At 46.8% G+C, this 26,389-nt stretch overlaps 3 protein-coding genes across 3 annotated transcripts; 1 reads left to right on the top strand and 2 right to left on the bottom strand.

Annotated features, from left to right (window-relative positions):
- The first annotated feature begins 50 nt into the window (after nt 1-50).
- On the top strand, nt 51-6,473 carry SMYD4 (SET and MYND domain containing 4). Its single transcript, XM_067309685.1, has 10 exons — nt 51-181; nt 254-404; nt 760-849; nt 1,356-2,523; nt 2,847-3,029; nt 3,353-3,519; nt 4,253-4,385; nt 4,806-4,922; nt 5,310-5,433; nt 6,157-6,473. The coding sequence occupies exons 1-10, from the start codon at nt 51-53 to the stop codon at nt 6,305-6,307; spliced, it is 2,415 nt and encodes an 804-aa protein (XP_067165786.1). The 3' UTR covers nt 6,308-6,473.
- A 531-nt stretch (nt 6,474-7,004) lies between these two features.
- On the bottom strand, nt 7,005-14,136 carry SERPINF1 (serpin family F member 1). Its single transcript, XM_013946500.2, has 8 exons — nt 13,956-14,136; nt 11,381-11,466; nt 10,765-10,966; nt 10,530-10,685; nt 9,545-9,748; nt 8,583-8,725; nt 7,780-7,990; nt 7,005-7,408 (listed from the first exon to the last, which is right to left on the bottom strand). The coding sequence occupies exons 1-8, from the start codon at nt 14,119-14,121 to the stop codon at nt 7,149-7,151; spliced, it is 1,428 nt and encodes a 475-aa protein (XP_013801954.2). The 5' UTR covers nt 14,122-14,136; the 3' UTR covers nt 7,005-7,148.
- A 3,596-nt stretch (nt 14,137-17,732) lies between these two features.
- SERPINF2 (serpin family F member 2) lies at nt 17,733-25,076 on the bottom strand. Its single transcript, XM_067309526.1, has 8 exons — nt 24,954-25,076; nt 24,187-24,237; nt 22,268-22,679; nt 21,815-21,958; nt 21,442-21,645; nt 20,445-20,587; nt 19,679-19,883; nt 17,733-18,790 (listed from the first exon to the last, which is right to left on the bottom strand). The coding sequence occupies exons 1-8, from the start codon at nt 25,011-25,013 to the stop codon at nt 18,465-18,467; spliced, it is 1,545 nt and encodes a 514-aa protein (XP_067165627.1). The 5' UTR covers nt 25,014-25,076; the 3' UTR covers nt 17,733-18,464.
- Nucleotides 25,077-26,389: the final 1,313 nt, after the last annotated feature.

Below are 26,389 nucleotides of genomic sequence, written 5' to 3'. Positions count from 1 at the left end.
GCCGTGCCGGTGCTGTCGGGCGGCGCCATTGGTGGCGGCGCGGCGGGCCCATGGCGCTGCCGGCGGAGGAGTGGCGGGCGGTCGCCGCCGGGCGCTGGGCCGCGCTGCAGCCGGCGCTGCGGGAGAGGCTGGCGGCGGCGCCGCTGCGCGACGCGGTGCTCCTGGGCTGCGGCCTCCTCAGGTGAGCGCCGGGGGCGGCGGCGCGGCGGCGGCGGCGGCGGCGCGGCGCCGAGCTGACACCCGTGTCCCGCAGGCCTGAGGCGGAGGAGGCGGCGGCCCTGCGGCGGCTGTGCCGGCGGGCGCGCGCGGGCAAGGAGCCGGCGGCCGCGCGCTGCTACCGGGAGGAGGGCAACCGGCGCTTCGGGCGCCGCCAGTACGCCGCCGCCGCGCGCCTCTACTCGCAGGTAAGTGGGCGCCGGACACCCCCCCCCCCGCTGAGGGGGGCCCCGGGTCGAACCCCCGGTTGTGGGGGGCCCAGGGTCTTTCCCCCGTGAGGCCCCCAGTGAGGGGAGTCTGGGGTCGCCCCCCTATGAGGGGGGTCCTGGGTCAGGCCTTGGTGAGGGGGGCGTCGGTTATGGGAGGCCCCCGGTGAGGGGCGGGCCCCGGCTCTTTCCCCCACGAGGCCCCCAGTGAGGGGGGTCCGGGGTCGCCCCCCTGTGAGGGGGGGCCCTGGTGAGGGAGGCCTCAGGTCAGCCCCCAGAACAGGGGTCCCGGTGAGGGGGGGTCCCCGGTGAGGCAGCGTCTCTCTGGTCTGTGCAGGCAGCGTCCCACGAGCGTCCCGGCAGCCCCGAGCTATCCGTGTGCTTCGCCAACCGCTCCGCGGCCCTCTTCCACCTCGGACACTTTAAGGTAAGTGGCTGCAGGCGGGCACAGGTGCTGAGCCCCGTGGCAGCCGGGCTCCTCGGCTCCGGGGTGCCTGGGAGCAAGCCTGTGCTCCCAGCCTGTGACCTGGGGCCTTCTGCCTAGCTGGAGGGGGGAGATAGGCCAAAGGAGAGCCCAAGCGGCACCTAGAGCATTACCGTGCAATGTTTGCACATAGGGCTTGAGGCGAGTGCTTCTGGGAACCCCACAGTAATGGCTATTTGGATATTACCACAGCAGAGTATAGATCAGATGTGTTTCTGAAGCTATGCCTAAAGCTTCCATCGTTATGGAGCTATTTCTGAAGAATTCCTACTTTCTTTCTCTTTGTTCTGCATTGTGAATCTTTATTTGGCCAACAGATTGGCTATGGATAGGGAATCTACTGATCAACGTGATCTTAGATAAAACACGTCGAATCTTTGATGCGATAAAAGAGCACAAGTCTTAACTGGTTTTCAAGTACATTTAAAAGGCCTTATCTTTGTTTCTAGGTTTGTTTGGAAGATATTGCAAGGGCTCAAGGTCATGGCTATCCAGATAGGCTGCTGCCCAAGGTCTTGCTGCGGAAAGCTGAATGTCTGCTGCGTTTGGGGAGGTTACAGGATGCAGCAGAGGCCCTCAGTGCGGTGGAGAATAAAATTACTGTGGATCAGACTATGACTAGTGCTACGCACCAGGCACTGCTAAAAAAGATAAGTCAACTGAGGAATAAAGTACATGAGAAAGAGAGCTGTCCAGAGCCTGCACCAGAAGCACATGGTGCCATTCAAAGAGAGTTGGAGATCTGGGAAGAGAATGACAGTATTTCAGGTGCATCTTCATCTCTGAGCTTGAATTTTGATTTGGACAGAGGGCGTCATTTGGTGGCCTCTCAGGACATTTTGCCAGGACAGAATCTGTTGAAAGAGGAGGCCTTTGTAAGTGTTCTCTGCCCAGGGGAGAGTCTTCTGTTGCCTGACAGCAGTGAAACCGTGTGGGACACTCGGGTCACTAATGCAGATCTTTATTGTCACCGTTGTCTGAAGCAGCTCTTAGCCTCTGTGCCCTGCAGTGGGTGTAGTTATGCCAAGTACTGCAGCCAAAACTGTGCAGATCTGGCATGGGAACAATACCACAGGACAGAGTGCTCCTTGGGAGCACTGCTTCTCACGTTAGGGGTCTTCTGCCACGTTGCTTTAAGGACCGTTCTGCTGGCAGGATTTGCAGAGGTTAGCAGGCTGGTGGAGCAGTCCCACGATGATGACAAGGACCTTCATAACCCTGAGGCAAAGTGTAAGCATTGCAATGGAGCACCAAATACGAGAGCTGGTATCCCTGGGAAGGCAGAGCCTCTGATTCCTGGCTGTAATGACAGTGGTCAGTACCAGAGTTCTTACCAAGCTGTGTTCAACCTTTTGCCACATACTGAGAAGCATAACCCTGAACATAAGTTCCTTTGCACGCTGAGCGTAGTAGCTATATGCAAAAAACTACAAGAAGCTGGTCTAGAGGCTGCTGTCTTGAATCAGGAATCATCTGAGGAGTGGTCCAAACCAAAGGCATGTGAAAATAGGTCTGAAGAACTGTCTCCAGAGTTGAAGATTATGGCAGAAGCAATGCTGAGGCATGTGTTGCAGCTGCAATGTAATGCACAGGCGATCACTGTAATGCAAGAGTTGGGTAAGATCAACACTTTAAGCCCTTTCCTCTTATCCTTGCTCATCTAGCTTGTGTGAAGTAGAGAGACTGAACTAGCAATTGTAGAAAGCTCCTATTGCAGATGGGAACAACTACTTGTTTTTCTTAAAATTTGATGGCTTGTTCTCGCCTGCCTGTCCTTATCTTTGGGGCATATTTAGATGGTATTCAGCTGTTTTTCATTGCAGCAATATGCCAGGAACTTTCCTGCTGATATCTGTGATTTAATGCAATGGACACTGTATCCAGTTTGGTGGGTCACTGAGCCTTACTTCCCAACATATTTGTTTTTCCTCTGTCTTTAGAGTCCGGAGATGGTGCTGTCGTAAATAAGAAGCCTGTGCGCCTGGCGACAGCCTTCTTTCCTGTTCTCAGCCTTTTGAACCATTCATGCAGTCCCAATATCAGCGTGTCATTTAGTGGGACAGCTGCCACTGTCAGGGCATCACAGCCAATCCCAAAAGGCCAAGAGGTTTTTCATTGCTATGGTGAGTTTTAACTCTGTATTTGTCTCAAGATGCAGGCATCCTTTCACTTCTACTTGTCATGCAGACTGATTAGATTAGACTTGCTAATAGGATAGTAATTTCAAGTGTAATGTTGCTGGAGTCTGTGCGTATGTATAAGTCTTCATCGAAGATACCAGAACAAGTCCTTATCTCCAGAGCCCACTGTTCTGCTTTCACAGTCTCCAGTTTCATCTTCTTCAAAAGATGGTATATTTAGTCTCAGTCATAGCAAGGATAGATTTTAGTCTGTTGTTAGGAACTGTACCTGCTCAGTGCTTTATATCCTTGTCCTCCCTTTGCAGGGCCTCATCGATGTAGAATGAGGGTTGCTGAGAGACAACAGCTTCTTAAGCAGTATTTCTTCGAGTGTCACTGCCAGGCATGCCTTGAAGAGATAGAGTCTGATGTCAAGAGCGTGGTGTCCGTGAGAAACTCATTCTGCTGCCCTAGCTGCCAGGCTTCAATGCAGGTAATTATTCTGTAATTATAACTGTATAACCATATCGGGGTGTGTAACATTTGGGTCTCTGTGAAAGTCACAGTTAAAGATCTGAGTCCCTGACCTCTGCTCTGAAGGCAAAAGCCCCTGCAGAATCAAGGCGGTATCTCATTGCTCTCTAGCAGCTTCCTTGGAATGTTCTTGTATGTCAGTCTTCCAGTGTTATGGGGAAAACACTGCCTTTAACAAGGAGTTAAAATTTCTTTGAACTTGATGAAAGAAACCCTGAGTATCAGGGCCGTGAATTGGGGTAGTGGGGGTGTTTAGGAAACAAAAACAGAGGCCCAGAGTCTAGAACACAGGATGTACCTATGGGGGGCTGTATGTAGTGGGAGCTGCATTATCTGCAGTTCACATGATGTAAATGAAAACAGCATCTAGCATGAGTTAAATGGGGAAAGTCATTTTTTGAAGAAAGAAAGCAAAAGTGTGGTTTTTTTATGAACGTTAGATGTGTACCTCTTGACCCTTTTTTTGGCCTAATCTTAAGCAGGCTCAGACTGGCACATGTTATCATAACTATTCCTGGAAGTTTCTCCTAAAACCTGAACAATCTAATAGCAGTTTAAGAACAAGTCCCTTTATTTAACAAATATATCTAAGGAACTGTGTAGTATCTTTGTAACACAATACAGTTATGGAGGTGGAAAATAAGCTTTGAGTTGAACTTGAGCATGAATGATGGCATGGATGACTTCCACAGGGGGAAGACACACTTTGTTGTTCAAATGGAGCTTGTGCACTCTCAGTCAGCAGAGAGAGCCTGTCACAGCGCTTATGGGACCTTCAGCAACAAATCAAGAAAGCGTTAAAACTGCTAAGCAACAACAAGAGTGGTAAGGCTCAATTTTCTGCTTTAAGGTCAGTAGCTAATGAGGACGCATTGGGAGACCTGGTCCCAGCCATGAGATGGCACTATTGTCTATGAAATTGGGGTCTTCTGGCATGAAGCCTGCAGTCCCTTGGGAGCTGAGCTTTAGGTTTTTTATACCAATGATCTGGGTGTTAATCTAGGTCACACACTGTTCCATAGTGACTAAAAGAACTCAGGGTAATGTTGGAATAATATGTTCCCAGACTTTGTTTTTCTGGATCATATCCGGCTGACACTGTGTTAGAATAAGCAGGGCTGCAGAGGAAGTAGATGTGAAATCTTAACCAAGTCCAAATCTAATTGTGTAAGATGCAATGATGAGATTGGATCATGGCAAGCTGGAGAATGGCCAGTAAGATGAATTTTATACCTTGTTTTGTAGATCAGGCTATCAAAATGCTCCTGAAGTGTCAGGTAGATGCTGGAAACTTCCTGTCTCCAGAGCATTTGCTGATGGGAGAGATGGAGGATCATCTGGCACAGGTCTATGCTACTCTTGGTATGGTATTATCTTCTCCCTTAAGATTGTCTTTAGTTTTCTGGCCTGTGAATTTAACATGAGAGTTGGAGGGCAATGATTCCCTGGCTAGCTTTTTCACTTCTCCTACTGCATTTCTCCAGTTCTGACAGCAGGTCCCTCAGGAAGACTGCTTTAGCCAAAACTGCCTTCCCAGCAGCCGAGGAACAACAGTGTGATCTCATGTCCTTCTAGTTTCTCTGTCCTTGGTCTGAGGACAGCAGCCTCCCAGGAAGGCTGTGGACATAGTTCATCATGTTTTGAATAATGCTGTCAAATTCTTTGGGTGGCAGTAGTTCTAGAAAGTATATATATATTTATTGCTTGCTTTTTGTGTATTGTTTTTTTTTGTTGTTGTTGTTCCATAAGGGAAGTGGCAGGAAGCAGCCAGGCACCTGCAGAGCAGTATTCAGATAGTAGAAATGCATCATGGGCCATCAAGCGTAGAAATGGGTCACGAACTCTTCAAGCTGGCACAAATTCTCTTCAATGGGTAAATTTGCCTTCATTCTCCATCTCTTCCCTGCACCCCTCCTGTGTGTCTGACGCAGTATCAGAGCAGATGGTCCTTGACACTTTCCAGGGTGTGTCCCAAGCCTCCTAGGCAGTCTGGCACAGGTACAAAAGTTGTCCCTTTCTCAAGTGCAAGTTCATTAAGTGGGCCAGTGAGGTTCACTTCTATCTTATGATCTCTCTCTTTGGACTCATTTCCCTGCTTTGTGCCTGTCTGTCCCTTTTACTCTCTGGCTCTGTTTATTCCCTGTCCTATTGTTTTATTCTGGCAGTGAGTCACCCTTGGGCATTTATACCTCCGTTGTACAATATTGCTGACATCTTTTTAAAAGAAGAATTACAAACACCTTGCTCTTCTTTGGCCCCTTTCTGGGCAAGAGAATCTTCCAAGTATTTCTGCAAATCTTCTAACAACATCTCTGTTTTAACTGTCTAAATTTTCAGTGAGAGCTGCAGAGAGGCAGTAGTGACTACTTATACTCAAAGAGTGTCTTAAGTTTGTCCATTTGCTTACCTTTTTTCCCATCCCCTCTTTGCAACTAAAGTGCATGGTATTTGCCTGGTGCTGAAAGGCAGTGGAAGGTAGGATCTGTAACCATGAACAGGTTTAGTATTTTGTTGGGGAGAGGTTGCAGGTTGGGGAAGTTAAGGGAGCTGAATTCAGTATCTCATATATTCTGTTCTTACTCCTTTCCTATTTCAGATTTGCTGTTTCTGAAGCTCTGAGCACAATTCAAAGAGCAGAGGAGATTTTGTCAGTGCACTGTGGTCCTCAGAGTACTCAGATCCAGGAATTAAAAGAGATGAAGACCTGTCTGTTAGAGCTTCCCAGAAGCATCCTTCAGAGGACTTAAATTTCCCTATCAAAGGAAACTGCAATGCTGATCTTTCATCAGAGCTAAGCTTCATGTGGTAAGGCAGTCATGTAGTACAAGCTGGAAAACTGTGCATAGAACAACTTGAGTGAACTCTGAAATGCTCTTTAGTGAGGCTGTTGTAAATAAAAATGACCAGTTCTAATATGAGGGGTCTGTGTGTGGTATAGTGGAAATGGATGCTGTTGTAGAATTTCTGTGTGTGCGTTAAAAGGAAACATTTGAGATGCCTATGTGTGTGTTTCTAGAGATGTGAATCTTCCGTGTGTGGTAGCCTGCTGGTCTTGAACAAGAAGTTATCCAGGCCACGCTGCCTTTTGTTTCTAACACTATGAAGCATTTGCCTACCGCTCAGCACTTTCATTCTTGCCAGCCCGAAGGCTGGAATGGACGAGGGTGCAGGCTGGGAAGTACAAACTTACAAGCTGTACGAAGGAGATGCTTCAGAACTTGGAGGGCTTCCAGAGCAGACCTGTGAGTGATGGGGAATTCAGTATGAACAGAACTGGCTTCAGCTTGGAAGACAGGAGAGGGGAAAATGCAGTATACACCAGACTGAGGTTTGCATATAGGACATCAAACTGTGCTATGGCTCAGTCTGGGGAAAATGGGGGTGTGAAGGCACATGACATAGACAGGACAATGTTTCAAGGGAGAATACTGGGGCTCACTGAGATTTATGGCAAAAGCTCTTTTATTGCAGCATGAAGGCATAAGATTTGCAAGTTGTGTCTTTGTGCAGCAGAGCAGGGAGCCAATATCCCTCCCAATACCACCCTTTCCATTTGGGCCCCACCATTGCAGACCACTGTGAAGGGATCTAAGTGCTCCTGGGGTCCAGAATCTTGCCAATAAAGAGCAGGGTTCCAGTGGTATCGTCTCGCAGCACAAGAAGAAAAGGTCTGTCCACGTGATACTCTATGGGGAAGGTCAGACGAGCAGCATTCACCCCAGGGTTTGGTGTGGATCTTTCCCCATCTTCATTAAGCTCCAGAATTGCCTTGTGTTGCACATGAGATAGCTTAATCGGCTTGACAGAAATCTTGGTAAAATCAGGTGATGTGAAAAGTGACTGGAGCCCTGGAGGGAAGAAAGAGAATTCCATTAGCTAAAAACATAGATGTGGGTTGAGGGAGTGGTACTGCCAATGCTGTGATCCAGGAAGGCGCACAGCTGCTCAGGCAGAGCTTATTGCTGGTAATGGGGAGAAGAAGCTTACATGTTTGTACTGAGCTTCTCTCTTAATCTCAGAAAGATTGTATAAACTCTGTGGAAAGATCTGATAAAAAGTTAAGGGGTCTTGGATGAAGGAGGTTTAGTTGCCAGTGAAGTCTGTACATACTGACAGCAGAACCTAATAACCCACCAACTTCATGTTTTTCTGAGAGCAGGAAACAACTTGCTTACTGCTTTGAGCCCTGGCAGTCTGTAGAGGGAGTTGATGTACGTACTTGTCTCCTTTAGAGTGTTGCCAAGTGCCTCTTCATAGTTGAGCCTTAGTTTGGGCAAGCTTAGCACAGCGTGGACTGTCTTCAGCTCCTTGTCTACATCGTGGACAAACTCAGAAGTGAGACTCTCCTCAATCAGAGTCATATTCTGAGTCACCTTCGTAGGCAGGAAGAACATGGCACTGACTCCCCCCATCAGTGGCAGCTGGGCAATCTGGAAGGCCAGTCATGAATAAGAAAGGATCATATCCAGTTTTTCCCTCCCAGTACCAGGCACAGGCCTGAATTTTGACTGCCTGGTCAGCCATTGCAGCTGTATATTTTGTCTTCTCCCCTGTTTGTTTTTATTATACATTATGTTTCCTGACCACTCTGGTGGCCAGGCTTTCATCAACCAATGCTGCACCCTCTCTGCTATTACATGGCAAAAGCTATCTCTCACCTGTTGAATCCTGTAGTGAGCTGCAGTATTGCTTTGGGGGATTCTCAGCTGGAACACCTTCTTCTGAGCTCATGCTACAGTGAAAGATTTGTTGAAAGAGGTAGAGATTGAAAAGTTTTGGGGAGAGTGCCCTGCCCTTCTTGCCCACCTTTAGTGCAGGTGAGTAGGACTCTGCTTGTCAAATGGTCATTGAAAAAGTAGAATATTCTAAGAAGAATCAGACACTGCCTTTCAAAGTCAGGGTTCACAAAGCTAGTCTGATGGGAAGAGCAGGGCTTTCTTCTGGAATGGGTTAACAGGTAAGTGTAGCTAAGCCTGTTCCCCAGTAGGGTTAGGAGATCTTGTGCAATATTTGCTCTCTGACCTTGCAGTTGAGTTCTGAGTCAAAACCATATCGCAGTATGGCTTTGGGGTCTGACATCATGGACACCTTCACAATTCTGTCCTCATCCAGATGGAAGTCCTTCAGCGAAGTCTTCTTGGTGTCAAACTTGGTTACCCATGTCCCTATTTTTTAAAAAATAAAACAGAGGATCTTCTGGAATAATAGCATATGAAACCAGGGATGTGTCTGTGGTTGAGCAATATTGTGCTTTATGTATGCAGTATTTGTGCTTTAAGAGCTGAGGCATAACTGAATGATGATAGAGGTGGAAATAGACTGATTGGACCTATTGATCTCTTGCCACTCTTAGGCCCCTCCTTTCCATCTGAGAATTGGCTAAATGAGAAATAAAAAATCAAGGCAGTGTATGGGTGGAGCAGCAGTTGGGAAGCTGATGTCTACTTATGTAATTACAAAACTATTTTAAAGGGTAACAATTGTGTCAATGCACACCAAGTGCTTCTCTCCCCACCCTTTGTGTTTTGCTTGCTGTCTCTAAGTGATAATTCTCCAGGACACCCACTTGTGTAGATACTAGATTACAGCATGTTCTAGAACAGCTCTCTACTATCTCGCTTCATTCCCTCTGCAGTGGTACTAAGGCTCAGTACAGTCTTTACAGCTGTGCCTTCCCTAAGTGGTAGTATTCTCTCTCTTGCCGTTGAGTTTTACAAGCTTGAACTTTCTTCTCTCGTCTTTTACTGCAAACAGCTCAAGGCTCAGCTTTCTAACAGTAATAATTCCTTCTTCAAGAACTATTTTGTGTTCAGGTAGCATGCATTTTCTGTAGTTTATTGAACAAATATTTCATACCACGTATTCAAAGACATTCTTCTGATACTTTGTCTCTTGGCACTGTTTGCTCTGTTGGCAGTGAAATCTCATCTCTTCTAACACATGCTTGATAGACCCTGCTGTAACAAAGTATGCAAGGTTCTTACCCTTGAAGTAAGCAGCCCCAGCAAGGAGAATACTGACATCTGTGGGCATGTCTTTCATAAACCGCAGAATCCTTCCCTTGGTCTGCTGCCGTACCCAGTTGTTGATCTCTTGGAGGTCTAACTGGGAATTGCCACTGAGTGCTCTCAGCCGCATTTTGTAGGACTTCTCCAGCTGGCTGTGAAAACCAGACTTCACCCTCAGTCCTGGGGAACAAAAAGATCAATATTGCAGCCAGCTCTCATATCAAAATGATCCGAAGGCTTGCAATCACAGGCCTAGCAGCAGTTCTCTCATAAAACAGGTCTGTGGCTGTGTGTATAGACACTTGCTTTGAAGAAAAATGACTGAAAGTGCATGGAGGAAATGGATCCAAATCCTATACCCAGTGATGTTGGAGTATGGGGAAACCCTCTCCTGAAAAGTAAAGACAGGAGATAAGAGCAGAAGGCTTGGGCACAGCTATTTTTACATTGGTCTTTCCTCCTCCTTCGGCTCTCTGGGTGCAGCTTACTCAACCTCTTGGATTCTTGGAACCAGCAAGTTAACTAGCCAAAATACAGCTCTTAGCTTTCTCAGAAAACAGACATTTTGAATAGCTCTGCAAGAATTTAAACAAAGGGATACAGCTGAACACTATCACAAGTAGAAAATGCAGTTTCTGATTCCTGGGATTTGGCAACACCTGCCAGGAAACCTAGAGCACAAGTAAAATCCTCACAGCAAGCTTTTTCGAGGCCTTCTGCATGCTAGTTGCTCTGTCTCCAGTGTCTTTTGGCACATAAGTCTGATCATTTCATTTATTTATATGCACACAAACTTTCCAGGTTTTATCTGGAGCAGCAACAGCATTCCATGTGCTGCCTGGTTCCAGGCTTAGCAGGATGTCAGAGCCCAAGCTGTTACTGTGGTGTTATCTGTTGACTCTGTTCTACCTGCTGCTAGTTATTTAGGTAGATTTTGATAGAGGGGAGGAATGACTTTTACTTTTTTCCAAGATGATACGAGAGGCGCTTTTCAGGCTCTTCTCTGGTGCAATGACACTGGTCAGTAGGTCCTTGTAGGTGTTGTGGACTTCAGCTTTGTTAAGGAGATCATAGAAGAGAGCACGGGAAATCACATCTTCTGTTCGCTCTCCGGCACCTGCCAAGAACCAGGACAACAGTATGAGGGAAGGCCTTTCAGGCCAAACGGCACGTGAGGAGAAGGGGCAGGAACTCACCAAGTGAGAGACCAGAAAGTGCAGTAGCCAGGCTGAATGGAGACAGTAGCACATTGGCAGTGGCTGTTTTGCTAGATTGCTGCCGGTACAGGTCGTAGCCAAAGTTGGAGACTGCAGCTGCCAGCTTGTTCACAGGGCTCTTATAGAAGGGATCTTCCTCTTCGACCTCGCCTGCGTTGCCTTCATCAGTAGTGGCAGAGTTCTGGCAGGTACAGGGAAGCGCTTTGTTTAGACTGGCTATTTACAAAGGCAGACACAGATGTGATAAACATCTCAAAGGCAAGCAATCTACAGATGTTCTCTTACGATCCACAGAAATATTCCCTTAATCTTACTGACAGGGAGACAGAGTAGGAACAGTGACTTCACTTTAAAGTGTCCCAGTAAAGTTGAAGGCAGTGCTTGGATTGGAATCCACTGTTTCTGCCTCACGGTCATCCCCTCATGTAACTAGTGTGGTTTTATCTAGGTGAAGCAGGAGTTACTCTTGTTATGTTGCTAAATAAAAGCCTGGTAACTTAGGAGGGCAGTGCTTAATGTTTTCATAAAACTTATAAAATTAATTTACCTGCTCCAAGGATCTCTCCCTCGCTCTCTGCTGTTATATCCTACTCACCTGCCCAGCAGCTGAATTCTGGGATCTACTTGGGACAATTAAGAGACCCAGGAAGAGGAGAACCACTGGAATCGGCATGCCTGAACCTAGAGAGCAACGTGACGGAGTGAGTTTGAATGACTGAAACAAATATATCTCTGCCCCTACTGCTCGCTGTAACTAGTTTTGACAGGAACTGCAATGACACATGCTGCTTTTTGCCCTTCCTGACTGTGGCAATGATCTGAAACGTGCACCTGATCTGAGCTGGGTTTTCTTCTTCTACAGCTTGATGTATTCAGCCAGCCTGGCCCTAATGACTTTGAGAATGGGGCAAGCACACATGCCTGGGTGTGCCTGAGCACAAAAGCAGATGTGTGGCCCAATCCACACTGTTGCTGGCAGGTACTGAGTGCCGAGGTCCAGAAAAGCCCTAAATCATATCTTTTGAGTTTTACACCTTAAAATTCAAAACTTCAGCGTTTATAGAAGGTAGCAAATCCATAGTGTTGAATGGGGCAGAAGACAAAGCTAACTGGCTACTGCTCTACTATATGAGTTACCTGCTTCAGGCTGTATTTTGCCACGTTTCTTGTGTCTGCACGTATATGGAAGGCCATACAATCTGTATGACTCTTTTGCTTCTTATTTAACAAACAATTGGATAAAGTAACAGTAGAAAAGCTCTCTTAAAAGAGAGTGAGGAAAGGGGCTGAAGGTAAATACCTAACATTGGGTCAGATCTAGAGAAGAGGTGAAAGGTAGAGCTTGGTTCATTCAACATTTCTAAGGGGGGCAAGGAAGAAAAGCACCAAGCTCCCCAAAGCTGTGAAATTCAGTTTTAATCACTCCTGTATTGGCATATGTGGCCCTTCCAGACAGATCTGTCTGGTGCAAAGGGCAGTGCATAACCCAGAGTTTCACCCTGGGTAAATGAGAGCTACTGCAGAAGTGTCATGCCCCTGAGAACAGACGCCACTGAGGCTGGGCTGAAGCAATGTTTGCATAGATTCCCAGAAATTAAAGGAAGAGGTTTGTATTTAACTAACCCCTGTGATTCAGGCATCCAGTGAAGCTGGAGAAAGAACATGTGTTTCAGATTAACTGCAGCTATAAAGAAAACATGCCTGTTGGTAGAAATACAACTTAAAGCCACGTGGCTACAACAGCCACAGCTCTGGAACCAGCCTGTTCAGGCAGAGGTTTTACTTCAGTGAAAGGGAGTTCACTGTTCGCTTTTCTGCTGAGACCCTTTTCTTCTGGAGGCAGTCACGCTTTAGAGAAAAAGGTGTCACAGTGGAGATTTTAGCAACCTCCTGCTACCCTAGCTTCTGAGTAGATGAGGTATTCTGGTAGAGAAGATGCATACCAAGAGGTTTTACTATACTGGAACAAACCGACATGTTTGATGGTATGGTAGCGGATGTGATGTAGAGACTGATCGTATCTCATTGCATAGTTTTAAAATGAATAGCCAGCATGCTGAAACAGAGATGACAGAAGCCCTGCAAGAGCCTAAGTTAAGCAGATCTTTGACAGGGCTTTGTGAGGATGCCTGCACCAAGCAGTATTCTTGCATGATGAGTGAAAGAAGTTTGGCCCGGTCTAGTTTAGAGATGAAAGTTTTCCATGGAGTGTAGCCTTTTCTCTGCAAAAAAGGCTGAACACAACCTTTGCTTCCAACTACACTGAGCTCCTGGGAGTATCTGAGCAGAGATTGGATTTACAGATTTGTATTGTTTTTGCCAGTACTGTCACCAGCTTCATATTTCTCAGACTTTGCCAAAAAGCAATTTTCATTTTAGAAAGACAAAGCCTTTTGCATTTGAATGGACCTGAACATCTGGGTTCTATTTGTGCGTCTGTGAGCACACAGCCAAAACTGCAGAGAGAAAAGAATTTGGTTGGAGTAGAGGTGGGATGGTTTCAGGCATGATATTAAAATCTGTAGCTGCCTTTAAAAAGAAGGGAAGGAGCAGTAGCATGCAGCGTGTGATGTTACAGTCAGGAAGATAGTAAGAGAAATGAGCTGAGAAGAAACTTTCTGCCTGGGAGTTGTCTATTTGTAAAGCCCTGCAGGTACAAGGTGAAATATTTTGCTTTCCATCTGTAGTGGTAAAAATCTCAAATCACTTATAAATGCTTCTTATTCTAGAGGTCCTATAAAACATCACCCACGAGTTCAGACTTGCTCTCTGATCGCTCCATCCCATAGTGCTAACTACTTCTGAAGCATCTTGCAGCCACTAGATCTAGGGGATTCAACTCAGTCTTGACCAAAATTGTTACCATTGCAAAGAAAAAGCCTCCTCCCAACTGCGGCACAGCTGCTAGGAGGGCAAAACATTGCCGCAGCTCCCAAGCATGCTTCTGCCCTGCGGGCAACGAGGGGCCCTCGGATGCTGGTGGCTCCCAGCCCTTGGGCAAGATCCTTCATTTGGTTCCGGTCTCTCCCCTTGACACCTGCAGAAGACCCGTTCTTCCCCTTTCCCAGGTCCTCCGCCAGGTCCCCAATCCCATCCCTGCGCCCTCCTGGTGCTCCCCTTGCCGCGAGCTCCGAGAAAGGTCGGTGGCAGCAGCCCGGGCTGCCCCTTACCTCGGGCTCCTCTTGGCCGCTGGCGCGCAGGTTCCCACCGGGGCGAGTCGGGGACAGTGCGGCTTTGGTGCAGCCACATCTGCTTTTTGCTGCCTGCCCCAGCCCAGCCTTCGGCAGGCTTCAGGTTACAGCTTCCCAGGGCTCTCTTAAAGTGCTCTGCTCCCATTTTCGGGACTGCAATCCTGTCACTGAACTGGTACTAACTTTTTAACCCTTGTTTCCAAAACAAAGGCGCCTGGTGTGATCAGGGCAGTCTAGCAGTTAAAACACAGGACTGAGAGCCAAACGGTCGGTCTGCTGTTCCCTGCCGTGCTTGAGCAAGCCTCTTATCCCCTCAGTTTTGCCGTATGTCCCAGGAGGGAATGTCTTCTGTCCCAGAGGTGTTGTTAACAGCACTATTTATACAGCGGCATTTTAAGATTTAACTGAGAGACTTCTAAAGTGGAAGCGGGATTCAGTTGTAGTTAAGGGAAAGCTATTCAGAAGCGGTTCTAGCCAGTGACAAAGAAGTGCTTAACATAAGTGGCCTAAACTTCTCAGTGAACAAAAAAAGACTAAAAAGACTAGGACTCTTAGTAAAAGAGACAAAGGAAGGGAATGGTATAGGAGTTTATAGTTCTATAAGTCATCTGGAGAAGGGAAAGGGGCTGTGCTTATTTACTGTTTCTCACAGCAGAAAAGTCTAGGGGAGCACCCATCAGTATCAACAAATTTAAAACAAAAGTGTGTATTTTTCACAAGTATTCATTTATAAAACTCATTGCAACAAGATACTGCAGTCTTCTAAAGGATAAATGGATTAGAAAAAAAAAATAGTGGAAGACAGGTCCACTGAAGGCTAACGTGATGGTCGGATGCCACCTCTGACTCAGGAGCTGGGAGACGCGACCAGAGAACAGTTGCTTCTCCCTGTCCATTCCTTGTATTCTTTGCCTAGTTGTTTGTTACTGGCTCCTGGTGGAGACAGGATACTGGGCTAAAGGGACCCATAGCTGGCCCGATCCAGGGCAGCTGTCTAAGTCTGTCTGCTTGGAAATGCTGAAAGTAAACTGTAGCCAGTACTGTCGGTGCCCCCAGTCTGGGCTTCTCTTGGGACATCTCCTTTTTGGGCTGCCAGCCTTGCTGCCAGCAGGTTAGGAGGAGTAACTCATGCATACTTTCACTTAGCTTATACAGTCCCTCAGCTAAGAGGAAGAGATGGCTTTGGGGAATCATAAGCTGCTGCTTTTGCAAGCAGGAGGAGCAGATCAGCGAGTCTGCTCTCTGATCAGTCAGTGCTTCAAAGGTGACGCTTTCTGAACAAGAAGAGTAACAGCTCTACTCTCAACTGTTTCTCAGCTTGTTTCGTGAGAAGTCGTCTGCAGAAAGATGTTTGCACTTGTTAGTCTTCCACCATGTGCCCGAGAGTGGGGGTGTTAGCTGTGGCGATATGTTCTTCTGATGTTTTTCTTCTCTTTTTGATACGTTATTTTTGGAACTAATGTGCCCTTACAGAAGGGCCATTGGAGGGGATTTTACATCTTGTCTATATCTTCAAATGAAACCTGAAACCTGATCAGTTTAAATAAAGGTTTGGTTTTAAGCCATTTAAGTCTTAGTGAAAGTTGTATAGAACATCATTATAGTGTAAAGCAAGCTTTATTCCTGTAGGTAGAGCACATCCCTCAAACAGCGTGATATATATTCTAAATAGATGTAAGGGTTTAAATTACTTCTTTTAAATCAATACCAACATTTTATGGATACTGTTGTTTTGGTTTAGGTTCAAGATAGTAGGCCATATGCTATCTGAACAGTGCTTGGCCTTTTGCTATGGAAGTTCTGTATGACATTCATATGAATTTACTTTAGTAAGAAAAAAAAGTACTTCTAATACTAAAGATATTGAGAAATATTTGATATGTTCACCCAGTGATGCAGATTAAGTTACAGAGCAAAAGGCCCTGTCATGTCTTTTCAGAATAGAGCTGAATCAGAATGAAGGCTTAGCAAGGCAAAGTGAAAATGCCCAAGCAGAGATATTCATATTACTTTCTATTTTACAAACTGCCTCTTTCGGAGAGTCAGTGGAGTGAAAAGAGTCTTAAGGTTGGTGTAACTGATAATATGTTGAGCAAAGCACAGTCACGGAGGGCTGCTGTACTGTCAAATAAGATGAAATTAATAGTTTGACGAGAATAACTTGGAGGAGGAGAGGAGGAGGGATGGCAGAAAAAAAGGAAAATAGGAAATATGAACCAAGCTGTTCAGGGAATTGAAAATGAGGGGGGAAAAAAAACTTCAAAGAAGAGGGGGAGCTGGAGGGCAGAGGCAGAAAAGGAAAATTTGTGTTTCAAGTTTGGGACAGGATGCAGTGCAACAAAGTGGAATTCAGGAAGATTAGAGCTGAGGTTGCAGTAGCCAAAGCAGGATTTACCTAAAGCATGGGATGGTATTTCTGAATGTTAGGAATGAATCCATATAAATAAATGAACAAAAATGTTCCCTGTGGGCTAGAGCTATGCCCTTGTAGTAGGGTTGCATTCTTGTGGGTTTACTTGTTAAATTGCATGGCCCTATAATTACACCCTCTTTTTGAAGGGTACGTGTCATTGCATTGGTCACTGGGGTAGGTATTATCTTTAGCCATTTTCCCCTTTTAGCCTGCAAGTCGTGTAATTGCAGGTTTGAGCCAGGACTTTTTCTTCTCCAAAGTCTCCTTTGCCCCCGAAATTCGTGGTTAGTGAGTCAGTCCTCCTCTTATTCCAGCAGATGGTGCAGACTATTCAGGGACGGAGGCTCCCAGAAGCCTTCTGCGCCTTCCTTTGAGGGAAGGCAGACTTCCCGAGTGAGGAAAACACTGCCAGAAGGACAGCCCTGGGGCTCTGAAAATGTTATTTCACAAAAACAGAGCACCATGTTTTTTTCCCCAGAAGCTGAGCGAGTTCTGAAGCAGAATCTACTATGGACAGCAATTGTTTTATACAGAAATAGCTACAGCATGGCAGCTAATGGTGAGTTAGACTAACGTTTTTAAGTGTGTGGATCACTTGGTGGGATGGAGGGTTCCCCAGAGTCATTCACAGTAGCTTATTCCAGATGTGCACATCAGAACAAGGATCCAAAGAGTTGTGCCCATCTCATACAAAACTGAAGCTGTTACCAGACATTGCCGTTTGCCAGAACAGGGCAAAAGCAGTGACTTCCAGCTACAGGCAGCACAATCTGCCCGTACCTCCCCTGGAGGTTATCACAACTGTCCGTAGCATTGTGCTGCACACCCAGAGTATCCCAGTAGGAGGACAGGCCACAGATAGCAGATGCCAGATTAGCACCTTTGCATCACCTAGTGCATGTCAGCAAGGGTCAGTTTTTGCCCCACAGAAAGATTAAGGCCTGTCACATCCCTATATACCAATGCACTGATGTTCAAAGGCTAAATACCCCCCTAATCCCTATGCCATGGAGCTCGTGTCCTAATTCAAAGAATTCTGCCCTTTTCCCAAAGCCAGCTCTGAAGGGTTTCCTGCCCATTCTTCAGCCAAGATGGCCAAAGCTGACTGGACTCAGTCTTTAGAGAGTCTTTACTGATTAGCCTTCTCACCCCACATCCCCTGTTGTCCTCTGTGATCATCAAAGAGCTGATCCTTTTAAGAGCCCCTCCTATCTTTACATCTTTCAGGTCCAGACTTTTTTTTTCCCCCCTAATCTTTGTAACCAGTCAAGCTGGTTGCCTATTTCCTTTCTCTGCTGGGTCTTTCAATGCAACGCCTAGAACAAATGTGTTCTGCTTCACTCTTTATTATTCAGCCAACATAAAAATTACTAAAAAATACTTTATAAAATATGCCTTGAAAAATCTAACATTTCCCAAGACCCTAGAGTTTCCCAGGAAAAGGGCTGGAGATAAGGATCCAAAGGGGTTCCCCTTACTGCAGACTTTCCCACAACAGATCCCAATAGCCAAGCAGTGGGAGAAAGGAATATTTGGAAAGAGCCTGTGCCTGGAAGTGGCTGTGACTCATCCAGGGAAGACAATTGGTTACTAGTCCAGTTCATTCTGAGATCATTTTCTATGTAGGTACAAAGAGACACAGTTTTCAGAGGAACACTTTGAGGAAGGCATGTTCACAGAAACCACGAAGGGAAGGGCAATATTAATATCTCTGGCTGTTGTCCAAGCTGCCAGATGCTAATGAAGATTCCAGGCTATGGGGGACTCTTATTGGAGTCTAATAAAGGCTCTAAGAAGAGTCTGGGGACAAGGAAGCCTCCCTTCAGGACTGAGAGCCCTGAAAGGGAAATCCAGGCATGCTTTTCAGGGTCAGCAGAGGGAACCCAGCCAGGAGAAGTTTTTCAAGGCTGGAATGGGATATCCCAGGATTGGTCTTTAGGGATCTGTAAAGGAAACAGCAAGGGATTGCCTCCTACGGTCTTAGAGGGAGGTCTCCAGCAACAGGACACCTTTCTTAGCTGGTCCAAAGGGTCAGGTGGGTAGCAGTCCCAGAACTCCTAGGTTCTGCTCCTCTCTTATTTGGGCATAGGATACTCATTGGCATCTGTTGCATTAGGTGAGTCCTGTTGCTCTTTTTTCTGGGGAGCAGCACTGGGATTAGGGTTCTGGATGCTGCCTATAAAAAGTGGGATGCCTGTTTCTTCATCAAAGATAATGAAGAGAAAGGGTCGGTCAAGGCTGAAGGCAGAGAGTGACCGTGACAGCATGACACTGGTAGTAGCAGATGCTTCCACCCCATCTTCTTTAAGCTCCAATGTAGACTGGTGCTGTATACTGGATACAAAGAGAGGTTCATCTGTGATCTTCTGGAGATCTGGGTTTGTGAACAACTCCTGGAGGCCTACGGAGAAATCAGGCAAAGTTAACCATTCCCATTTGGTGCCACAGTGTGCCACCAGCTCTGATTTTCCTCAAAGCTATCTGGAGGAAGCAATTCCCTAACCTGTTGCTACACGTGTTGTCCAACATGAAGGACTAGAGAACATGCAGGCAACAGAAACAAAAGTTGCAGTCTAGCCAGATTCTCCAGCCCTTCACTGCATGAAAAGCTCAGAGTGCCATAAACAGAACAGTTTTTACATGCTTTGTCCACCTACTTTAGAGCAGTAGTGTAAGTACTCGAGCCCTTCCTTAAAAAAGTGACGACAAGTGTGAAGTCCCTTTCTCGCTAGGCTGGAAACACTTTTAGAAGGGAGATGATTGTTTTTCAGGATTTCTTTAAAACAAGTATACTGTTAATTTATTTTCATCTGGAAATGCAGAGCACGGTCAGATCTCAGCAGAGTGTTTTTTCAGTAAGCTCTCTCTTGATTCCAGGTTTTGTGATCTGCATTCTCTCTTTTGACAATTTATACATCCCAGACACTAAGTTAAATGACAAAGAAAGAGATTAAAGGTTGACACACAGGAGGAAGTTGGTCTTGGCTAGAAATAAAATGGAGAGCCAAGGAAATAGGACAATAGAAAGAACTCAAAGATCACGAGGAACTGTGAATGCTGCCTTCAATGTGCCGTCATCTTGTTGGAGCAAGACATTTGGTGCTAGGCAAGCAAAGAGTAAGAAGGAGGAGGAGAGGAATAAAAGAAGAAAGGTTCTGGATGTGATCTGGAACAAGCTGTGAGGCACAGCTCTAAAAACAAGGATGGCAGTTTCGAGCGTTAGTGAACAGATGATCAGATAGATTGATCAGATTCACTTATTCTGCACAAGTCCAGTGAGAGGTCTTACCTATTTGACTGAGAACCTTGTTGAGTTCCAGCTGATAGTCCACCTTTAATTTGGGTATCTTCACTGTGGTGGGTACCTCTTTGGGGAAAAGGCTGCGTAGTTGTTCATAAGGGAAGTTCTCCAGCACATGAGAGACATTCCAACTAAACTGGTTTGGTACAATGGCCAGGAAACTCATATTACCCTTAAAGGCAAACTTGGCCACCTGGAAATAAAACCAATCAGAATAATTTATAGAAGAGGAAGGATGGAGTCCAGAAAGTGATGCTTTTAATTTTTTTTTTCTAATTTGATTACAGAGCCAGGCTAGCCATAGGAAGAAAACAATCTGGTGGGAAGGATGTGTCTGATTTCTCCAGGGAAAGAAAGTTTTGTTGGAATAGCAGCATCCAATTTTGGTATTTAATATCATAAAGATGAAACACAGGAAAAAAAATGTGTACAAATATTGTACCCACTCTTTCAGTAGCTATATTCTGAAGGAATTCAACTGTACATTGTTTGGGGGAATTAATTTTCCATAGTCCTCATTTCTCTTTAAATTGGAGCTTAAAAACTCCATTATTTCCCCATTTAGTTCATATCCCTTCATGGTTTTCCCAAAACTGAGAGCAAAGATTCAACATTCTTGCTAGAAATAAGGACAAAGGATGCTTATTAACTTTTTATGTTAACTATCCCTGTGAAAAGTCATTTGGTTTTTGGAGAGAATAGTTTTACTCAGTGAAATGCAATAGCAAGAGGAGCACTCCTAATAGAGCCTTACCTGAACGTCCTGGGACTCCAGTGTAAACCAGCTCAGGGAGTACTTCTGGGCTTTCATCATCTCAACTGGGACCATGAAATCATTGTCAAGGTGGAATATGTCTGGCCCAGTGAGGCTAGCATCAAACTTGTTCCTCCAAAACCCTATCAACATAAAAGTTGAAAATTCAACAAAGTTAAATTCGGGCAGGAAAACAGAAACTGCCTAGACAACACTCCTCCTATCATGAGTTCTCAGAGAAGGCAGATAGTGATGAGACAAGTAGAAATTACAGCAAAGAGAAGTTAGTACCACGGCTGGAAAAACCCTAACAGCAGGAAGCTCTTATCTTCCAGAGAGGGACTATGGAATAGCAAAGCGAACCAGGGTTAATCCTCATGCCTTAGCGTGGGAGATTACTGAAGGCTATGAAGATAAAGTAATGGATGTTTGTGAAGTGCTTTGAAAAATGAAGAGTGTTGCCTTTGTTCTGAGTACTGTGAAACAGTGCTCCAAGAGCAAGCAAAACATTTGCAGATTTACCCAGGAAGTAAGTCTCTGAGTGTTGGTCTATGTTTCTGTGCATGACCCTCAGGGAATTAAAAGAGGAAAATGTTCTAGAGCACTGGGCTCTAGTCAGAAAGAAACCCACAGAAGCTGCCTCTGGGCTCTGTGGTTGGCGTGCAGTGAGTTGCGTGTGACCTGGTTAAGATGAGCAGTGATGTGCTGCTGTCTGGGAGCCTGAACCAGGAGGCAAAAATACTTCCGGATCCACCTGCTACATTCTGGCTCTGCTGTCAAGTAACATTTTTAGCACATGTGAAACAGTTGGGAATCGTTACTATAAAGAAATCTAAGCAAGAGGAACAGCAGATGTGGAAGAAAAGAACAAGCAGATTGACTAGCAGGAAGCAATGAAAGAAGACACCATTCAACTCTGGTGTCTGTGCAAAGCTAGTAGATTCCTAACTATTCCTCGGGATGGTCAGGCTTGAAAAGTAAGACCTGCGGAGCTCACCATGGAAATGGATAACACTGAGCAAAAGCATCACTGTGTTTTCTGGGAGCTGATGTAGAAAGGTGGGTATTTGCCCATTAGTTGCCTCCTCTACCCACTTGTTTATGGCCATGAGGTCATCCTCACTGTTCCCAGAAAGGGTCACAGTCTTTGCCCCGTAGAATTTCTCTGAATCCTCCAGGAACTCCTCTTTAACCTCAAATCCTGGTAAAGGGGAAGAATTTCACATGAAGTTAGCAGTCCTTGAAAAAAATTGCTCAGTCAGCCAGTGCATGGCAGACGCTGCCCCAGGAGAAGCACTTGGGGAAAACCACGTCTCCCTGGCGAGAGTTTGATTCTGCTGCGGGGAGGCTGCCCCTTTGCCAGCTCTCACCTTTCTGCAGGTACACACGCGAAACGGCTCTGAGCAAGGATTCTGTGAGCCTTCTGCGCGCATTGCTTAATGCGTGATGGAGACAGGGCACTGACGCTAGATGCATCACCTCCAGCAAACGCTTCTCTGTCTGATTTGCTGCTCCTAAAAAGTGAAGTCAGATTCCTGTTAGTTCATACCTATGTACTAGAAAGCAGGGATATTATTCTGGCTGCCTCCCCTAAGAAACACACTGTGCCTTACAAAAGAGACTGTAGAAATCTGAGAACAGGAGCCTCAACACAGGACGCTGAGGGCAGCTTCAATTGTAATAGAACCTAATTAAAGCTACAGGAGTAAAATTAAGGGAAAGGTGCTACATTTAATCTCTGCATTTTGCACATTAGCTCCTAGTACCTCTAAGAGGGGGTGCTGGGAAGGGGAGGAGCTGGTGCTTTGTAGCTAATAAGTTACCTAGTGCCAGGTGAGACAAGGCAAGGGTGATGCTGAGGGGAGACAGGATCACATTGGCTCTGTTGGACTCCAGCTGGACCTCTCTGAAGAGATCAATGCTGAATTTCATCAACCCTTTTGCTAGTCTCTGGCTTTTCTTCCAAGTCATGTCACAGTTTTTATCTTCCCCTTCATCTTCCTCTTCAGAAGAGTGAACTTCCCCTGGGCTCCAGTCATTCCTACTGCCTGTGGTGGTTGTGGTGGTTGTGGTGGCTGTGGTGAATGGTAGTGTGGGTCCATAGATCTCCTCCCAGGTGTCAGAGGTAGAATCCAACACCTCAGCGTTCGGCAGGGTTGGAGCAGCTTCTGGCAGAGCACAGGGCGTATCTGCAGTGTGTGCATCCAGTTGCACAGTGCCAGCCCCTTCCAGGTCCTGGGAAGAAACAAGAAGGATAGCACGGAGAAAGCAGGAGTATGGCACTGCCTTCCCTAATGCTTTTACTGAAGTTGCAGGCAGCTTGCCCAGGGAAGAGGGCAACCGGGCCTCATTCATGCTGCTGCAAAGGCAGCAGCCCAACTCCCTGGCTCTGTCTTTAAATGCTGGGGATTGCTGGGAGGAACCTGGGTCAGCAACCAGAAACAACCCTCCCTCCTGGGCACAAGCTGTGGCTGCTCTATGGGCTGCAGAGGGAAGCATTCATGTCCTGTTCTTTGATAGCAATGACTCCTACATAAGATTTGTGCTTCAGAGGAGGCTGTTAAGCAGCCTGTAGCATCCAGTCTGCCTCCAAACTTTGTACACGTGTGGATGTGCCTGAATACATCTGCAAAGCATTAGTGCAGAGAGGGCATCCAGGCTTGCATCGTATGCCAGGGCGCGTTATGCTGAACCAGTAACTGTATTGGGATTTTCTCAGCTGACATCTCCTTCCTTTCTGTCATGTAATAGAAATTAGCCTACTCCAAACTGACTTGACAAAACTCTCTAGCTTCTACACTCCGGTGGTGTATTTGCCTGTTTGCCTTTTAACCCAGAGGTTAAAATCACCTAGGCAAGTTTGGAAAACAGAAGGTCTTTTATCCCAAGAAAATGGACTGAGTCAGGATCTTGCAGTGGTTCCTCCTCTGCTTGCCCTCAGGGCCTGCCCTAGGCAAGTGAACCCAACAAGTGTGCTTTGGGGGCGAGAACCACCTCCTGGACCCAAAATCCCTTCTTAGCACATGTCCCGTCCCTTTGCTGCTTATGGATCCATGACCCTCAGCCTTGATTTCACTTCCTTCTCTCACATATTTTAAGACTGTAGATCTACCTCAAGCATTGGTCTCTCTAGTGCTGTCACAGCCTTGATCTGTTTCTGCTCAAATCCTCCTTCAGGCAGCTGTCTCCTCTTTCCATGTCTGTTTTATTCTGTCCCTTTTCTCTCCATATTCCAGTTTTCTAAGCTGCAGCCTATAACACTGCTGCAATTGTCCTCACACATGCATGGTCTCAAACACATCCATTTTTCCTCAGACCTCTCTGTTCCCACCAGCATCTGGATGCCATTCCTCTGAGTGCTGCATGGTCAGAGCCAGGCTCTATGGGTAGCCTCAGACACAAGTCTTTCTTCCTCTTTCTCTCATAGCTTGTTGTTTTCCTCATCTTCCCTTATCCATCAGGAATGAAATCATTCACCTGCCAGGCCCTGTACACATCTGCTACTGACATTTACTCCACGATGTGCTGCCCAGTTACTGCAGGCTGAGCAAGGAGCCCAGTGTCAGCAGCAGCGGAGGATGAGGCAGGGACCGACGGCTGTACAAGGATGGATTTTCTCATTCCCCTGGCACTGCTAGATTGCACTGCCTGAGCTCGTCCTAGCTCAGGATGAACTGGAAAACCATTGCCAATCCCACAGCATAACTTCAGTCCCCTTGGAGGGGAACCAGTCATCACTTACCTCCAACTCTAAGGAGAGATGCTTCTGCTCAAGGGCATGTGTCAAAGGAAACTGGAAGGAAAAGAAAAAGTCCCAGATAGTTTCCTCTGAATTTCCGTAAGTCAGTCTGCTTTCCCCCACTGCTAACACATTTCTGTGGGGCTGGGTCAGAGATTGGCACCACCCCAGCTGTAGTAGTCTCAAGGTGCTCGCATAGCAATAGCGTGGGCAGGGCTTTAGGACACAGGAACAGGCAGTGGGGTCCACTGAGGGGAGGCAGAAATGAATAGCAGCCTGGAGAGACTGTATATGCTGTATTTGTTTAAAAAGGGGCCAGGTCAGAAGTGTACAAAATAATGTATCCTCTAGAGAGTAAGCAGTGCAGTTTTGCAGTGTCAGAGCTGAAGGGGATCCAGATTTAAATGGAAAAAAGGATGTTATTAAACAATGTCCTATTAACCCCTGAAGGTCAACAATTGAAGCTAAGTTTCCAGAGGTTTGCTGCAGAAATCCACTTGAATAATGGGAATACCCACAGTTATTTTTAGATGGGAAGTGGAAGGCTAGAAACCTTGCTGCACTGGGGCACAGGCTAACCCCGTAGCAGAGAAGCAACGTCAGCCACCGCGCTGCCTTCCAGGGCTTCTCCTGCAGAAGTCGCTCACAGAGGCTGACCGTGGCCCGGCACAGCATTGCCACCTCGCTCTCCTTGCCCTTTGCTGGCCAGGGCGAAGGCTGTGCTCACACCAGAGATGCCCCCAAGATAGGCGCAGAGGAACGTGACTTACCCTTAGATGGCTGTGCAGAGCAGACAGGCAGAGCAGCGACAGACCCCAGAGCAACACCATGTTTCTGGAGCACACGGACCAGCCAAGAGAGAAGTGACTCCCAGCTGTCTGGCAGCAGCAAGCTGAGCCTATTCAGGGCTACAGGGAGAAAATGATCAGCCTGGCCAAACAGGTTGGCGCAGGAGCTTGCAGAAAGCAGGAGGGAGATGAATAATGATGCAAAGAAACAACACAAGATGCCTGGGTCCAACGCCAAGGCAGCGAAATCAGAGAGGAACAGGGACCAGTGCCGAGAGCTGTGTCCACAGCCTGGCTCCTACAAGAAGGATTTACTCTGCTTGGAAACCCATGCCGCTGACCCCATCATCCTCATTCATCTGGATTGCAAACGGTATTTCCCTAATCAATCCTAAACACATTATAATCTCTGGGAGAAGGTGAGAGCCTCTGCTCCTTTCCCATGCAAACCCCCGAGGTATGGGCAGAGTCCTGCTAGAGGCGGAAGAAGCAGCACCCAGTCTCAGCTGTGCCCCTGCCCTGCGGGAGAAGGGATACAAACCTGCCTCCGAGGGGCTGGGAGGGACTTTGCAGGTGGGAAATGCAATACCAGAGCAGAGTTCCTCAGCAATTAGTCCAGGAATAGAGAGAGTCCTCCCATTCCCAGCATTCCCCTTCCCCCTTTGCTGGGAAACCCAGCATCTCCCACCCCCGGGCTCTGGTCACGGTAGTGGAAGGTGGGAGCAGGGTTTCCAGATGAAACCCCATCCATTTCCTGGCCACTGCTTCACCCGGCTACTTTTCCTGTTTAAGCAGAAATAACCTATCTTCTTCTTAATATAAACCCTCCGTGCCAAATCCAAAACCTAGGCCTCAGGATGGCTTCCATAATGCTTAATTCCTGGGGCCGCTTTCTGCTCTCCGAGCAGTCCCTGCTTTGACCTAGAGCAGCTGGGCTGCAGCCCCTTGCGTTCCCGTTGACAGCAGCAAAACTTGAAGCCACTTCATTCCCTCTCCTCCCTCACCCTAAATCCTGCAGCTACATATAACCCTGAATGCCCCTTTCCTCCCTGATCATCCCCAGCCTTTAACTCTCTGCCAGATTCACCCTCCTCCCATAGGCTCATTGGAGGAGCCCCCATTTACTGCCAAATCCCGGTTCATTTGCCCCTTACCTAAGCTTGTTAGCGTCCGTGTTGGAGCTGGTACTTGCTTTAGCCCGGCCGATAGCTCTGCACGGGCAGTCTCTTGTCCAGCCCACCCCTCCTACCCGCCAGCGACGACCTTCAGCACCACCCCTTATTTGAGAATTTGCAAGCAAATATTGACTCGGAGCATCCGGTTAAACATTTGTTGGGGGGGTAAGAGTGAATTTGTGGTGTATTTGGAGATGGGGAGACAGTTTAGGCAGCTGCACCCCGAGGACAAGGGTGACACTG

This window comes from Apteryx mantelli, chromosome 22 (assembly GCF_036417845.1).
Source record: "Apteryx mantelli isolate bAptMan1 chromosome 22, bAptMan1.hap1, whole genome shotgun sequence".
NCBI lineage: Eukaryota > Metazoa > Chordata > Aves > Apterygiformes > Apterygidae > Apteryx > Apteryx mantelli.
Note: the sequence above shows the minus strand (reverse complement) of the source record. Positions and strands in the feature narration are given on the sequence as shown.